General features: G+C 40.2%; 1 protein-coding gene across 1 annotated transcript; it reads right to left on the bottom strand.

The window, feature by feature from the left end:
- Nucleotides 1–778: 778 nt before the first annotated feature.
- LOC107770539 (uncharacterized) lies at nt 779–12,293 on the bottom strand. Its single transcript, XM_075218468.1, has 2 exons — nt 11,935–12,293; nt 779–986 (listed from the first exon to the last, which is right to left on the bottom strand). Exons 1-2 carry the CDS (start codon nt 12,291–12,293, stop codon nt 779–781), a joined length of 567 nt encoding a protein of 188 aa, XP_075074569.1.
- Nucleotides 12,294–15,893: the final 3,600 nt, after the last annotated feature.

Below are 15,893 nucleotides of genomic sequence, written 5' to 3'. Positions count from 1 at the left end.
GACACATGTATTTAATACTAGAAAATACTTTCAAAATATGCATTGTAAATTATTAAGTATAAATAAATTGATTTCAAAAGGGAGGGTCAAAATTGGCCATCTACAATTGCTCCTCTTTTACCGGAGACGATGAAAGAGTTTTCGGGCAAAGAAATTAAGCAAAAGCTAATTTTATCCCGACCTTAGGCATGCATTCCAGGAGTGGCATGAAGATTATGAGTTGCAAGATTGAGTTAAGGAAGATTTTGGGAAGAAATTTAGAGAAATTGGGGCCGAATTCTGACTTTGAATTACTTACATAACTCGGGCTTAACGAGGATCAAGCCTCATGTAGTTCTGTAGTTTAGATTTTCGAGGAAGCGATACTCGCAGGAACTTCCCCAGTATTTTATTATGACGATACGACGAGACGGAGGATTGGGCACTCATGATAGCCTGAATTTTGCGGCTTAATTTTAAGGATTTGAAAATTTTGAGTTTCACAGGTCGTTTTTTGCTTGAACTTGGATCCTTGGCCGCTAATGGGTTTGCTATCCCTCATAGCATTGTAGTTTGGTCTGGTGCTTAAAAAATGTTCCACGCTGCGATGTTTGTTCTTGAAAAAATAAATGAAATACACGTATACCAATATATTGCTATGCAAAATATATTAAGATGCGATATAAATGATGCAGGAATGATGATGACTTGTTGCCGCTAGCAGTTATTTTGGATTGGTATGATGGGATACTTGATCTTGCCTAAATTTGTTAGCCTGGCTGTGTCCATTTCGCACCTATCAGAGCATTTTAAAAATGTCTCCGCTTGTTGGGAGAGATTGATTTGTAGAGTGCGTCTCCGCTTGTTGGGAGAGCTTTGCATTGAGAAATGTCTCTGCTTGCTGGGAGAGCTTGATTTGTAAAGTGCGTCTCCGCTTGTTAGAAGAGCTTCGCACTGGAATGTAAAGTAATCTCTGCTTGGGATGATTGACTAAACCATAATCATGCCTGAAGTTGCATGAGCAAAATGTCAAAACATTCAAACTAACAACAAAGAAAATAAAGCATGCCCAAGAGATACTCTTGACTGCGAAGCTAAGTTGCAGCCATCGTGTTACAGCTCGCGTTTTCGTATGTTAAAATTTCATTTTCAGTTAACCGAGGTAGACTCGGGGATGAGATCATCTTGACGTTAACGTACTTACGCTATTTATAACAAGCGATAAATAAGTGTTATGAAGGATAAAGGAGTACACAGATTTAAGAACACGAGTTTCGTTAAAAGTGGATAATTTGGAATAAAATATGGGCCGAGCGATAATACACAATAATTATGAACTAGTACCATGCAAGATACCATATGACCACAGTAGTATAATATATAAAGTATATATGAAGTATTTTAAAAATAAATAGAATTTTAAGGAATTTGTGGTAATTTTTAAATTATGCGGGTAATTAACTAATAAGTTGATAAAAAGTTAATATCCCACCCCCACCCCCACCCCACATGGCAATAAGCCACAAAATGGGAAATGACTAAGTAGTCGCTTTTGCCAGATGGCTAATCATGAATATTACCAAGACATTACATTCAAGTCTTAGCAAATAAGACTTAGATAAAAGTATATTCTGACTTTAGTTTCAAACTAAAGACGTTACCAGCATATTCAGTTCGTCCAAAATCTTTAGCTACATTTCGATTAGAATTTCAAAGATGTAACCAAATTTCGTTCAAAATTTTAAGAGATCCAAGCAGAATTTTGCTCGTATTTTGTAGATGTAGATTCGTTCAAATAATTCCAGGAACAAGTATGTTAAGACCCTCCCTTCTTTCTTTTGGCATGGTCCAATTATACTGAAGAAACGAACAAACGCACAGTTTTCATAAATTACTCTATTCATAGAGATACTAGGGATGTCTATATTCTTGATTCCCCATGAAAAATATTATTATCTTCTATTAATGGATCTCAAAATAATACACAGTTGAAAAAGTTTATCCGGAAGAAATATTGAGATTATTACGTATTTTTCATGCATTTCACTCATTTATACATGTGCATTGACCCATGGCCAGATGGAGTTATATATGCGTGTATATGTAAATATATGTATATGGGATATGAGAAAAAGTTACGGCGTTATATACGCACCACCACCCGATCAGCTGGTATATATTGATGATGTTTCCCACAGTGGCAAAGAGACGATATGATGGGATGTCCTCAGTGGCTTGATGATATTATGTACACCCATACCTATGCATGACACGACATTTATATGCACGTGCATGACATTATAAACGTTTCAGAATTTACAAAGTTATTCAGATTTAAAGACGTGTTTTCTTATTCCATGTTTCATCTATGTCTTTTACGTACTAATTTTCATGCCTTACATACTCAGTATATTTTTTGTACTGACGCCCTATTTCACGGAGCATGCGTTCCATGCCCGCAGGTGTAGGTAGGCAAGCTGACGGTCCCCCTTCTTAGGATCCCGTATCAACGAGAGTTGGCGTGCTCCACTTGATCCGGAGCTACTTTGATTTTGGTACGATACGTTTGTATATATATATATATATATATGTATATGGGTATGATGTGGCTCAGTCCCATCTTTGTACAGTTATGTTTCTATTAGAGGTTTGTAGACAGTATGTCTAGTTGGGTTGTATGTGGCCTTGTCGGCTTTCAGTTTTGGATGTATAGTTGTCTATAGCAGCCTTGCTGGCTCACGCACTGTATTCTGCCTATACACATACATATGCCATGAAGGCAGGTTTCCTTCTTGTATGTTATTTTCGTAATTCAACAGATGTTATACAGGTTCATATCATAGACACATGCTTAGGGGTGTTTGACAGGTATGACTCAGGCACCCTTCGCGGCCCATCGGTTTGGGTCATGACAAAAGTGGTATCAGAGCAGTTCTATCATAGGGTTGTCTATAGACCGTGTCTAGTAGAGTCTTGTTTATGGGTGTGTTGTCCACCACACTTATAAACAGGAGGCTACGGGACATATAGGATGTTATCCTCTCTTTTTATCTTAGATCGTGCGACACAAGAATTCATGTTCCTAACGATATGTTATAATTTCACTGATGCCTCCGAAGAGTACGACCGCCCAAAAGGGAAAGTCCGTGGCTAGTGAGACTACTAGTCGAGCGCCACGTGTTACCACGGCTCGGGGAGAGTCTCATGGTGAGGTTCCATCTGAAAGTTCACATACCCTACCCTTTCTAGAAGAGCTCCGAGGGGCACCAGATCCAGTGCCTGCCCCTGTACATTCAGCACCTCAGTCGGATGCACCGGGTCAGCAGATGCGAGATGCTATTCAGCTATTAACCCAATTAGTAGCCGTGCAGGCTCGACGTCAAGATATAGGTATTGGTCATGCAGATAGATCCATCAGTGCGAGGGTTTGTGACTTCATTAATTTAGACCCTCTAGTATTCAGTGGGGAAGATCCGAATGAGGGCACATAGGTATTTATTAATAGAGTGCAGAGGATGTTACGGGTAATGAGGGCCATTGCGACTAAGTCTGTTGAGCTAGCTTGCTATAGACTCCGAGATGTTGTAGTTAATTGGTACGAGTCTTGGGAATTGTCCAGAGGTGAGGATGCCCCTCCAGCAGTATGGCAGGAGTTTAGAGAAGCTTTTCTTCGTCATTATCTGCCACCAGAGCTTAGGCGAGCCAGAGTTGATAGGTTCTTGACCCTTCGACAGGGTAACATGAGTGTTTGGGAGTACAATCTTCTGTTTGATTCGTTGGCTAGGTATGCTCCCACTATTATATCTAAGAAGGAGGATCGGGTTCACCGGTTCATGATGGGATTAGAGCCTCACTTGCTTAACGATTGTATGTCAGTCTTGCTTTAGCCAGACATGGATATTTCTCGTATTCAGGAATATGCTCAGGGTATAGAGGACCGTAAACAAAAATAGAGGGTCGATTGTGAGCATGATAGGGCCCAGAATAAGAGAGCGAGGTCTTCAGGTCCTTCTGGTGAGTTTCGAGGTGGTTAGAGGCAGCAATACTCGAGGTATCCAGCCCAGCCATCGGCTAGCACACCCCCTCAGTTTGGCGGTAAGAGATTTGATCGTTCTACATATTCAAGGCCTGGTTAGAATTTTAGGGCATCAGGTTCTCAGTATAGGGGTGAGTCAAATCAGATGAAGCCACCCTTGCCACGATGTACTCAATGTGGTAAGCAGCATACCGGGCAGTGCCGTATGGGACTAGATATTTGTTATACTTGTGGTTATCCGGGCCACATTATGAGGGATTGTCCAATGAGAGATGAAGCCAGCATAGCTCAGCCAGCAAGATATGCAACTAGTTCGTCATAATCAGTACGCCCCCCCTAGGCAAGGTCCCCAAGCACCCATAACTCGTGGTAGAGGCAGAGGCGGATCATCTAGCTCGAGCAGCCCTCAGAACCGCATTTATGCATTGGCAGGACGACATGACCAGGAGTCAACGTCTGATGTTGTTACAGGTATATTATCAGTCTCCTCATATGTTGTATATGCACTGATTGACCCAAGTTCCACCTTATCATATGTTACTCTTCTAGTTGCTGGTAAGTTTGGAATAAAACCTGAATTGGTTAAACCTTTAGAGGTATCTACACCTGTTGGGGACTCAGTTATAGCTAAGCAAGTATATAGGAGTTGTGTAATAGTAGTTCATGGTCGACCTACCATAGCAGACTTAATCAAGTTAGATATGGTAGAATTTGATGTTATAATAGGTATGGATTGGTTGGCTTCTTGTCATGCCAACGTTAATTGTAGATCAAAGATAGTCCGATTTCAATTTTCAGGGGAGCCTATTTTAGAATGGAAAGGTAACACGACATCGCCGAGAGGTAGATTTATTTCCTATCTCAAGGCAAGGAAGATGATCAATAAGGGATATATTTATCACTTAGTTCGAGTTCAGGATGTGGAAGTGAAGTAACTAACCATTCAGTCCATCCCAGTGGTTAATGAGTTTCCCGATGAACTTCCGTGTCTCTTGCCAGAGCAAGAAATTGAGTTTTCTATTGACCTAATACCAGATACTCACCCAATATTTATTCCTCCCTATAGAATGGCCCTCACAGAGCTGAAAGAGTTAAAGTAACAACTAAGGGACTTGCTTGAAAAAGGTTTTATTAGACCTAGTACGCCATCGTGGGGAGCACCTATTTTGTTTGTGAGAAATAAAGATGGTTCCTTATGAATGTGTACTGATTATAGGTAGGTGAATAAGGTGACGATCAAGAATAAGTACCCGCTCTCGAGAATTGATGATTTATTTGATCAGTTATAAGATGCCAAGTGTTTTTCAAAGATAGACTTGAGGTCCGGGTACCATCAGGTAAGGGTTAAGGATGAAGATATTTCGAAGACAACATTCAGGACTAGATATGGGCACTTTGAGTTTTGGGTTATGTCATTCGGTCTAACCAATGCCCCAGCAGTATTCATGGATTTAATGAACCGTATGTTCAGGCTTTTTTTAGATCTGTTCGTAATTGTATTTATTGACAATATATTGGTATATTCTCGTTAAGGGCTGAGCATGCAGATCATCTACGTACTATGCTCAGAGTTCTACAAGAAGGGAAGCTGTATGCAAATTTTTCTAAATGTGAATTCTCGTTGAACTCTGTAACTTTCCTTGGGCATATCATTTCGGGTGAAGGCATCCAGGTGGATACACAAAAGATTGAGGCACTAAAGACTTGTCCTAGGCCCACAATACCGATGGAGGTTCGTAGTTTTCTCGGTTTGGCAAGTTATTACAGGAGGTGTGTAGAGGGATTTTCTTCCCTTTCAGCACCTTTGACAAAGTTGACTCAGAAGGGAGCAAAGTTTCAATGGACTGATGGTTGTGAACGGAGTTTCCAGGCATTAAAGGAAAGATTAATGTCAGCACCAGTTCTAACACTTCTAGAAGGGACCGATGGTTACGTTATCTATTGTGATGCTTCAAGCGTTGGGTTGGGTTGTGTGCTGGTACAACGTGGTAAGGTTGTGGCTTATGCTTCTAGACAACTAAGAAAACACGATAAAAACTACCCGAATCATTATTTAGAGTTATCTATAGTGATTCATGCACTAAAGATGTAGAGGCACTACTTGTAGGGTATTCATGTTAATATCTACACGGATCATAAGAGCCTTCAGTACATCTTCAAGCAAAAGGAATTGAATCTATGTCAAAGGAGATGGTTGGAGCTACTTAAGGACTATGATGTTGATATTTTATACCATTTGGGGAAGGCAAATATAGTAGCCGACGCCCTCAGCCGTAGATCTATGGGTAGCCTATTGTATTTGCAACAAAAAAAGAAGGGAATAGCCCAAGAGGTTCATCAGTTAGCTAGTCTTGGAGTTCGATTATCGGACTCAGGTGGCGTTGGAATTACTCTTCAGGATATGACAACATCCTCTTTAGTAACTGAAGTAAAAGAACGCCAGTACGAGGACCTGTGTTAGTTCATTATAGAGATACCACCCTTCAGAAGGAGAAGGCGACGTTTGAAATTATAGAAGATTGGGTCCTCAGATAACGAGGACAATTATGTGTGCCTAATGTTGCAGGGCTGCATCGGCAGGTTTTGGGAGAAACTCACTATTTTCATTATTCTATCCATCCAGGAGCAACCTTTTTGCCCCTCGGGGTAGGGGTAAGGTCTGCGTACATATTACCCTCCCCAGACCCCACTTGTGCGATTATACTGTGTTATTGTTGTTGTTGTTGTTGTATCCATCCAGGAGCAACAATGATGTATCATGACATCTGGGAAGTATATTGGTGGGACGAAATGAAAAAGGATATAGCAGAATTTGTTGCTCAGTGTCCTAACTGTCAGCAGGTTAAGATTGAGCATCAGAAACCCGGTGGGTTATTGCAAGCTATGGAGATTCCGGCTTGGAAATGAGAAGTAATAAATATGGATTTCATCATAGGCTTACCTCGTACCCAGCGTAAGTTCGATTCAATATGGGTGATTGTTGATAGGCTTACAAAGTCAGCCCATTTTTTGCCTGTTAGAACTACATATTCCTCAGAGGATTATGCAAGGCTTTATATTAAGGAGATAGTACGACTGCATGGTGTCCCTGTATCTATTATCTCGGATAGAGAAGCTCAATTTACAGCTAACTTCTGGAGGTCCTTCCAAAAAGGATTGGGGACTCAAGTAAGTCTTAGTACAACATTTCATCCCAGACAAACGGACAAGCTGAGCGTACTATTCAAACACTGGAGGATATGTTATGAGCTTGTGTAATAGACTTCAAAGGTAGCTGGGATGATCATCTGCCGCTTATTGAGTTCGCATATAATAATAGTTACCATTCCAGTATTCAGATGGCTCCATGCGAAGCTCTTTACGGATGGAAGTGTAAGTCGCCTATAGGGTGGTTTGATGTTGGAGAATCTGGATTACACGGGCCAGATTTGGTTCATCGAGCCATAGAAAAAGTAAAGTTGATTGGGGATTGACTGTTGGTCATGTGGGGCCTTTTTCGTTATTCATAATCATGGTCCTATGTGTCGTTGGATTATTAAGTTTCTACGGGGAGAGTTGGTAGTGGTGTTGTTAGAGAGGCGACCCTACCAAAGTTATATGAATCACGTGGAATTGAACATTCGAGGACGAATGTTTCTAAGGGGGGAAGGGTGTTACATCTCACGTTTTCGTACGTTAAAATTTTGTTTTTATTTAACCGACGTAGACTCGGGGATGTGATCATCTTGACGTTAACGTACTTAAGCTATTTATAACAAGCGATAAATAAGTCTTATGAAGGATAAAGGGGTACACGGATTAAAAAAAATGAGTTTCGTTAAAAGTGGACAATTTGGAATAAAATACGGATCGGGCGATAATACCCGATAATTATGAACTAGTACCATGCAAGCTACCATATGACTACAGTAGTATAATATATAAAGTATATATGAAGTATTTTAAAAATAAATAGAATTTTAAGTAATTTGTGGTAATTTTTAAATTATGCGAATACTTGATTAATTACTGGGTAATAGGACATTACCCAGTTAACTAATAAGTGGATAAAAAAATTAATATCCCACCCCCACCCCACATGGCAAGAAGCCACAAAATGGGAAATGACTAAGTAGTTGCTTTTGCCAGATGGGTAATCATGAATATGACCAAGACATTACATTCAAGTCTTAGCAAATAAGACTTGTATCTAGGAAACTTAGTAAGGAATTCATTAGATAAAAGTACCTTCTGTCTTTGGTTACCAAAGACGTTAGTAGCAAAATCATTTCGTCCAAAATCTTTAGCAACATTTCGATTGGAATTTCAAAGAGCTAACCAAATTTCGTTCAAAATTAGAAGAGATTCAAGTAGAATTTCATCCATATTTCGCATAAACATATTCATTTAAATAATTCAAGGAACATGTATGTTAAGACCCTCTCTTCTTTCTTTTGGCATGGTCCAATTATATTGAAGAAACGAGTAAACACACAGTTTCCATAAATTACTCTATTCATATAGATGCTAAGGGTGTCTATATTCTTGATTCCCCATGAAAAATATTTTTATCTTTTTTTAATGGGTCTCAAAATAATACACAGTTGAAAAAGTTTATCCAGAAGGAATATTGAGATTATTACATATTTTTCATGCATTTCACTCATTTATACATATGCATTGACCCATGACCAGATGGTGTTATATACGCGTATATATGTAAATATATGTATATGGGATATGGGAAAAGGTTACGGTGTTATATATGCACCACCACCTGATCAACTGGTATATGTTGATGATGTTGTCCAAAGTGGCCAAGATGATATGATGGGATGCCCTCAGTGACTTGATGATATTATGTACACCCATACCTATGCATGGCACGACATTTGTACGCACGTGCATGACATTATAAACATTTTAGAATTTACAAAGTTATTTAGATTTAAAGATGTGTTTCCTTATTCCATGTTTCATCTATGTCTTTTACGTACTAATTTTCATGCCTTACATACTCAGTACATTTTTCGTACTGATGCTCTATTTCACGGGGCCTGCTTTCCATGCCCGCAGGTGTAGGTAGGCAAGCTGAAGGTCCCTCTTCTTAGGATCCCTGATCAGCAAGAGTTGGCGTGATCCACTTGATCCGGAGCTACTTTGATTTTGGTACGATATTTTGATGTTGGTACGATACGTTTATATATATATATATATATGTATATGGGTATGACGTGGCTCAGTCCCGTCTTTGTACAGTTATGTTTCTATTAGAGGTCTGTAGATAGTATGTCTAGTTGGGTTGTATGTGTCCTTATCGGCTTTCAGTTTTGGATGTATAGTTGTCTATTGCAGCCTTGCCGGCTCACCCTCTATATTCTGCCTGTATACGTACATATGTCTTGAAGGCAGGTTTTCTTCTTGTATGTTATTTTCGTAATTCAGCAGATGTTATACAAGTTCATATCCTAGACACATGCTTAGGGGTGTTTGACAGGTAGGACTCAAGCACCCGTAGTGGCCCATCGGTTTTGGTCGTGACACATTGATTGGCAGAATGTGGGTGACGAGATTTGCGACTATATATACTAGCATCCATTGTGACAGAGCAGTGATGCGAATTGCATTTGTTGTCGGGGTTTGCAATTTTCTATATATAAGGCTCCAATTGGCAAATCCGATGTTTGATTTGTACGGTCACTTTCATTGATTGAGTTGACGGTTTGCTATATACAGGACTTCAATTGGTGAAGCCGACAACTTATTTTGTATAGGGTGCTCCGATTAGTTGAGCAGGCCGTTTGCTATGTACATGGTTTCCCATATCAGCGGTCTGACTCCGAGTTACCTGCAAAGGATTAAAACATTAGCCTTAGTTGTACTAGAAAAATTCAAATAGAAGAGAGAGAGAGATAATCATAGGCAAGTGGCTACTCCGTCATTTGCCTCAGTGTGGTCTTAGTGCTTCCTTGCTCCCACTTGACCCTGCACTCAAAGAAAAACTCTTAGTATGGGTAGGGAAGTTGGTTTGTGCTATCCACAGTGTTGGTTTGCCCCGGTCTTTGTCATGGTTGCACCGCGAAGTTCGTTAGGTGGAACATATTAGTGTTTTGTTGGAAAATACTTTGTTTTTAAGGCAAATGCCGTCGTTCCGGACTATGACATGTTTCGAAAGGTTCTACACAAACAAATGTTTCTTCTTGAAAATTTATCATGTTGATGTTGATCTTTCATAATGCTTCTAACAACGCGGCTGCTTGCCATTACGACTGTGTACTAATTCAATCTAATGCATTACAAAGGTTCTCTTAAGGTTATGACCAAACCCTTTCAGGTTTCCTATGTATCCAAAATGGAATCAAGTCTGAACGTAGTTAGTGGTTTATGATAAAATATGATGAAACTAACCGATCCTGACTCAGGTAGCCTACGTATCCAAATGGAATTAGGCCAAAATGTAGTTCAATTACAAAAGACCATTGAATTCAATGAGGATTGCCTACATATTCCTTCTACAAAAATAAAGTTGGCGTAGTTCCTAAGCAATATACAAAAGTGATTTTTGTTTTTTCTATTAGAAAAAAGAAGGGGGGGGGGGGAGAAACCGAACCCTAGGTGGGTTGCCTACATATCCTTCTATGGGAAGTCAGGTTGAACGTAGTTCTGTTACAACAAAAACCTAATTCTATTTGTTTTCAAACATAGTATCTCTTTATTGCATCTGAGTTGATGTGCTTCGTGTTGATTCTTCCATCCATTTCTGTCAAGATTAGAGCTCCACCCGACAATACTCGTTGAACCACGTAAGGACTTTTTTAGTTTTATGCAAACTTTACTTTGGCTTCCTCGTGCTGGGGAAGATTTTCTTGAACACCAACTACCCTAGTACGAACTGGCGATGCTTCACTCTCTTGTTAAATGCACTGGTAATCTTATTCTTATATAGATGACCATGGCATGCTACATCCATTAATTTCTCGTTGATGAGCATGCGTTACTTCGGTGTTACCCATATCCATTCTGCGTCATCCAATTATGCATCTTGAATGACTCTTAAATATTGTATTTCGACCTTTGGGGGTATCACAACTTTAGTACCGTATACCAACATATATGGCGTTGCCCCAGTAGATGTTCTCATGGTGGTCCGGTAACCCAGTAAAGTGAAAGACAATTTTTTGTGCCATTGTATGTGATTGTCTAGTATCTTTCATAGAATCCTCTTAATGTTCTTGTTGGTTGCCTTTACTGTCCCATTCATTTGTGATCTATAGGTTGTGGAGTTGTGGTGGACGATTTTGAACATTTCGCAGATTTCTCTCATGAGGTCACTTTGGAGGTTAGCGACGTTATTAGTGATGATAGATTCCGGTATATCAAATCTTTAGACAATGTTGTTCCGAACAAAATCTACCACTACCTTCTTTGTGACAGGCTTGTAAGTAGAAGCCTCGACCCATTTGGTGAAATATTCGATAGCTACCAAGATGAAGCGATGTTCATTTGACGTGGCAGGCTCTATAGGTCCGATCACGTACCTTCCCCAAGTGGCGAACGACTAGGGTGAACCCATTATGTTTAACTCATTTGGCGAAACCCGGATGAAATTCTGGTGAATCTGGCGCTGATGACGTGTGTGTATACAGCGGATACTATCGCTCTCCTTAGTCATCCAAAAATATTCAACTCTCAAGATTTTCTTGGCTAATGTGAATCCATCCATGTGGGGTCTGCACATTCCTGCATGTGTTTCTTCCAATATCTTGGTTGCCTTGACAACGTCTACACATCTCAACAAACCTAAATCTGGGGTCCTCATGTACAGGATCTCCCCGGTGAGGAAAAAGTTGTTTGCCAGCCTTCTGAGGGCTCACTTTTGACCATTTGTAGCATTCTCCGGGTATTCTCTTGTTGCAAGGAATTTCCTGATGTTTTGTTACCATGGTTTACCATCTGGTTCTCCATCTACATGAAAGCAATAGGCACGTTGTTCCCTAATCTCCACCTTGATTGGGTCGATGTAGTTCTTATCTAGATGGTGGATCATAGATGATAGGGTTGCAAGGGCATCGGTGAACTCGTTCTGAATCCTAGGGACGTGCTTGAATTCAATCTTCGTGAACTTTTTGCATAGCTCTTTCACGCAGCGTAGGTAAGGAAGTATATTAACATTCTTGATGGACCATTCCTCTTGGACTTGATGTATCAATAGATCTGAATCCCCTATGACCAAAAGTTCTTTGACATTCATGTCGATTGCCATTCTGATCCCAAGGATGCATGCTTCATATTCGGCCATATTATTGGTACAAGGGAATCTTATCTTTTCTAATGCTAACTCCTTTGAAGTTTTCTACTCCATCGAAAAACATTCTCCAACCAGGGTACGATTCTGTAATATCTTCTCGAGCAAATAATACTTATTTATCAGGAAAATATGTAGTAAGTGACTCGTAATACCCATCCACTGAATTCTCTATGAGGTGGTCTGCTAAAGCTTGCCCCTTGATAGCCTTCTGAGTTATGTACACATGTGAAATTCGATGAGGAGAATTTGCCATTTAGCTAGCTTTCCAATAGGCATCAACTTCTGTAAGATGTACTTGAGTGGGTCGAGCTGATATATCAGATGTAATGTATGCTAGCATGTAATGCCTTACTTTCTTGGCAATCCAAGTCAGAACACATCAAGCGCATTCTATCAAAGTATATTTGGCCTCTACATGGCGTGAACTTCGTACTTAATTAGTAGATCGCCTGCCCCTTTCTCCTAGTTTCATCATATTGTCCAACACACAACCGAAGGCGTTATCCAAGACTGACAAATATAGTAACAATAGCTTCCCGCATTCAGGGAAAACCAACACTGACGGATTTGACAAAAATACTTTAATTCTATCGAAGGCTTTCTAACACTCTTCTGTCCACTTTGTGGCAACATCCATTTTCAGCAACTTGAAAATGGGTTCACAGATCTGGGCTATGAAGCGACTAATGTAATTAAAGCTACCCAGGAAACTAATAATATCTTTCTTAGTCTTTGGTGGTGGAAATTCCTTAATGGCCTTGATTTTTTATGGGACCAGTTCTATCCCCTTCCTGCTTACAATGAAGCCCAACAACGTTTCAACGGGGACTCCAAACGCATACTTTGCCATGTTCAATTTCAAACTGTACCTTCTCAGGTGTTCAAAAATTTTCCTCAAAAATCATCCATTTTCTTTGAACTCTTTCGAGACTTTGTGATGATGTCATCCACATACACTTCAATCTCTTTATAAATCATGTCATGAAAAAGGGTCGTCATAGACCTCATATAGGTGGCGTCAGCATTCTTTTGACCGAACGACATGACTCTATAGCAGTGAACTCCCAAGGTACGGTAAAGGTTGTCTTCTCTACATTTTCCTCGTGCATCAATATTTGGTGATACCCAGTGGAACAATCCACAAACGACTATAGTTCATGCTTAGCGCAGTTGTCAATAAGGATATGGATATTTAGTAGATGAGGGAAATCATCCTTTGGACTAACATTGTTGAGGTTTCGGTAATCCACGCATATTCTGATCTTTCCGTGTTTCTTGGGTACTGGGATGATATTTTCCATCCAACTTGGATAGTTGGTGACCCTTACCACATTCGCCTCTATTTGCTTGGTCACTTTCTCCTTTATCCTCATGTTAGAATCGAGTTTGAATTTCCTGAGTTTCTACTTGACTGGAGGTCTGGTAGGATCGGTGGGCAGTCGATGCAAGACGATATCAATGCTTAATCTCGACATATCATCATATGACCATGCGAACACATCAATATACTGCCGGAGGAGCTCATCTAGTTTTTTTTTCAGCTCGGCTTCTAGATGAATACTAATTCTAGTTTCTTTTATTTCTTCTTCACTTCCAAGAATGACAACTTCTGTTTCTTTGAGGTTGGGATTTTTTTGACTCTCCAGCTGTTTGATCTCCTAGGGAGATTTTCTGGCTTCATACTTTTGTCATACTCCTCGTCTTGGTCACACTCGACAGTTGTTTTACATGTCACAATTGCGGAACGCGAGTTTTTGGCATTTTGATTACTAAAAAAAGCTAATTATAAATGAAGCTGTAAATAAAGTTGCAATATTTTAGGAAAATGATTCTTTTTATTTCATCAAAAGAGGAATATCTTAAGCATTCAAAAGAGGTAAATGACAAAAAGGTACAGGCACGGTGCAGACCTCAATTGACCGTGCGCTTTTCAAAAGAAAACTTTTGCAGTTCCATAATACCAAGACTCTTGGCGAACCAAAGACGGACTGGCGGTCCATTTCCAAAGCTCTTCCCCTGGTTCGGCATCCCTGATAGTCGGTGACTTGATGTTAGTCCCTTCACGACATTCTTCAATCATATTCACAAACAACTTTCCCATCCATCGATGATATCATCTTTTGGTACTAAACATTGACCCGGACATGAAACATGCTCTAGCACACAAACCTTTTTCTCGGAGCTGACAATATGAGCTTTCCCTTACAGAGGCTGATATCCTACGCTGACCCTTCCTTTCTGCCTGTTAGGTTAAATTGGCTCTATGATTCTGTCCGACCTGGCTCCCAACCCTATTCATGGCCTGTATCCATATTTCATCATCTCCCTCATAGAAATATTGGATCTTTACGGCGACTGAATTCCCAAGTTTTATTCTATCTCCTCCATTTTAGTAGTCTGCATGATTTCCACTACATGGAAATCAATGCCATCTAGTCCTTTAATGAATGGAACCACATGCTCCAAATAAGCGGAGTGACCCCATTCGCCGTAGACCACGATCTCCTGACATCCCCGCTCAAATTTCATACATTAGTGTAAAGTGGATGGGACGGACCCTTCCATATGTATCCAAGGCCTTCCTAGAAGCAAGTTGTAGGAAGAAGAGATGTCCATTACTTGAAGCAGTATGGGAAATTTGATCGGCCCGATCTGCAAGGCCAAATAAATTTCTCCAATAACATCCTTTTGTGAACTGTCAAAGGCCCTCACCCTCAGATGGATTTCCTTGACTTCCCTCAAATGAATTCCTAACTCATGTAGGGTGGAGAGAGGACAAATATTGACTATAGACCCTCCATCGACCAACACTCGGGACACCACTTTGTCCCCATATTTGATAGTTATATGGAGAAGTTTGGTGTGACTTGTGCCTTTGACAGGAAGTTCGTCTCTTCTGAAAGTGGTCATATTTTCTTTGACCATTGTTCCAATTATCGCGGCTAGCACCTCACTATGGTGTTACTTGGCAAGATTACCCCACTTAGTACTTTCAATAAGGCATCATTATGACCGTTAGAACTCATTAACATGTCCATAATTGATATCGATGTTGGAGTTTTCTTCAGCTGCTCCCCCACATAATACTCTTTGGTCGACATTCTCTTCCAGAACTCTGCGGTCTCAGTTTGTTATGTTACTCCTTTGAGTTTGCTCTCTTCCAAAGCTCCCTCGATTGACATCTTCAAGAGCGCAGAATCTTCCGGACCTAGTCGTACCATGAGTTGCGATAGAGTCTATCATTTTTGCCTTTCAGTTTTGCTGTTACGTCCATGGGATGGTTTTGTATTCCCAACATTATTCGTCTCATGTAGAAACAGGAGGTTGTCATTGATAAGTCTGAGCAGTCACTATAGGTTTCACTTGTAATGTAATCATTTGAGCCCTTTGAGGAGGGATTCTAGAGGCTTCTACATTTCCTATAGTGATAATTGTCTCATTTAGGTTATACTCTTCGTCCAATAGGAGCATGTTAACTCCTTGGTTTTGGTGATTTGGCAGTAGATTGTGATTCACATTGGCTAGCCTCGAAGTGGTCTGAAGAGCTCCGCTCTTGATTAGTGTTTCAATCTCATTTTCAGCTTAAAGCAA

This window comes from Nicotiana tabacum, chromosome 7 (genome assembly GCF_000715075.1).
Source record: "Nicotiana tabacum cultivar K326 chromosome 7, ASM71507v2, whole genome shotgun sequence".
Lineage (NCBI taxonomy): Eukaryota > Viridiplantae > Streptophyta > Magnoliopsida > Solanales > Solanaceae > Nicotiana > Nicotiana tabacum.
Note: the sequence above shows the minus strand (reverse complement) of the source record. Positions and strands in the feature narration are given on the sequence as shown.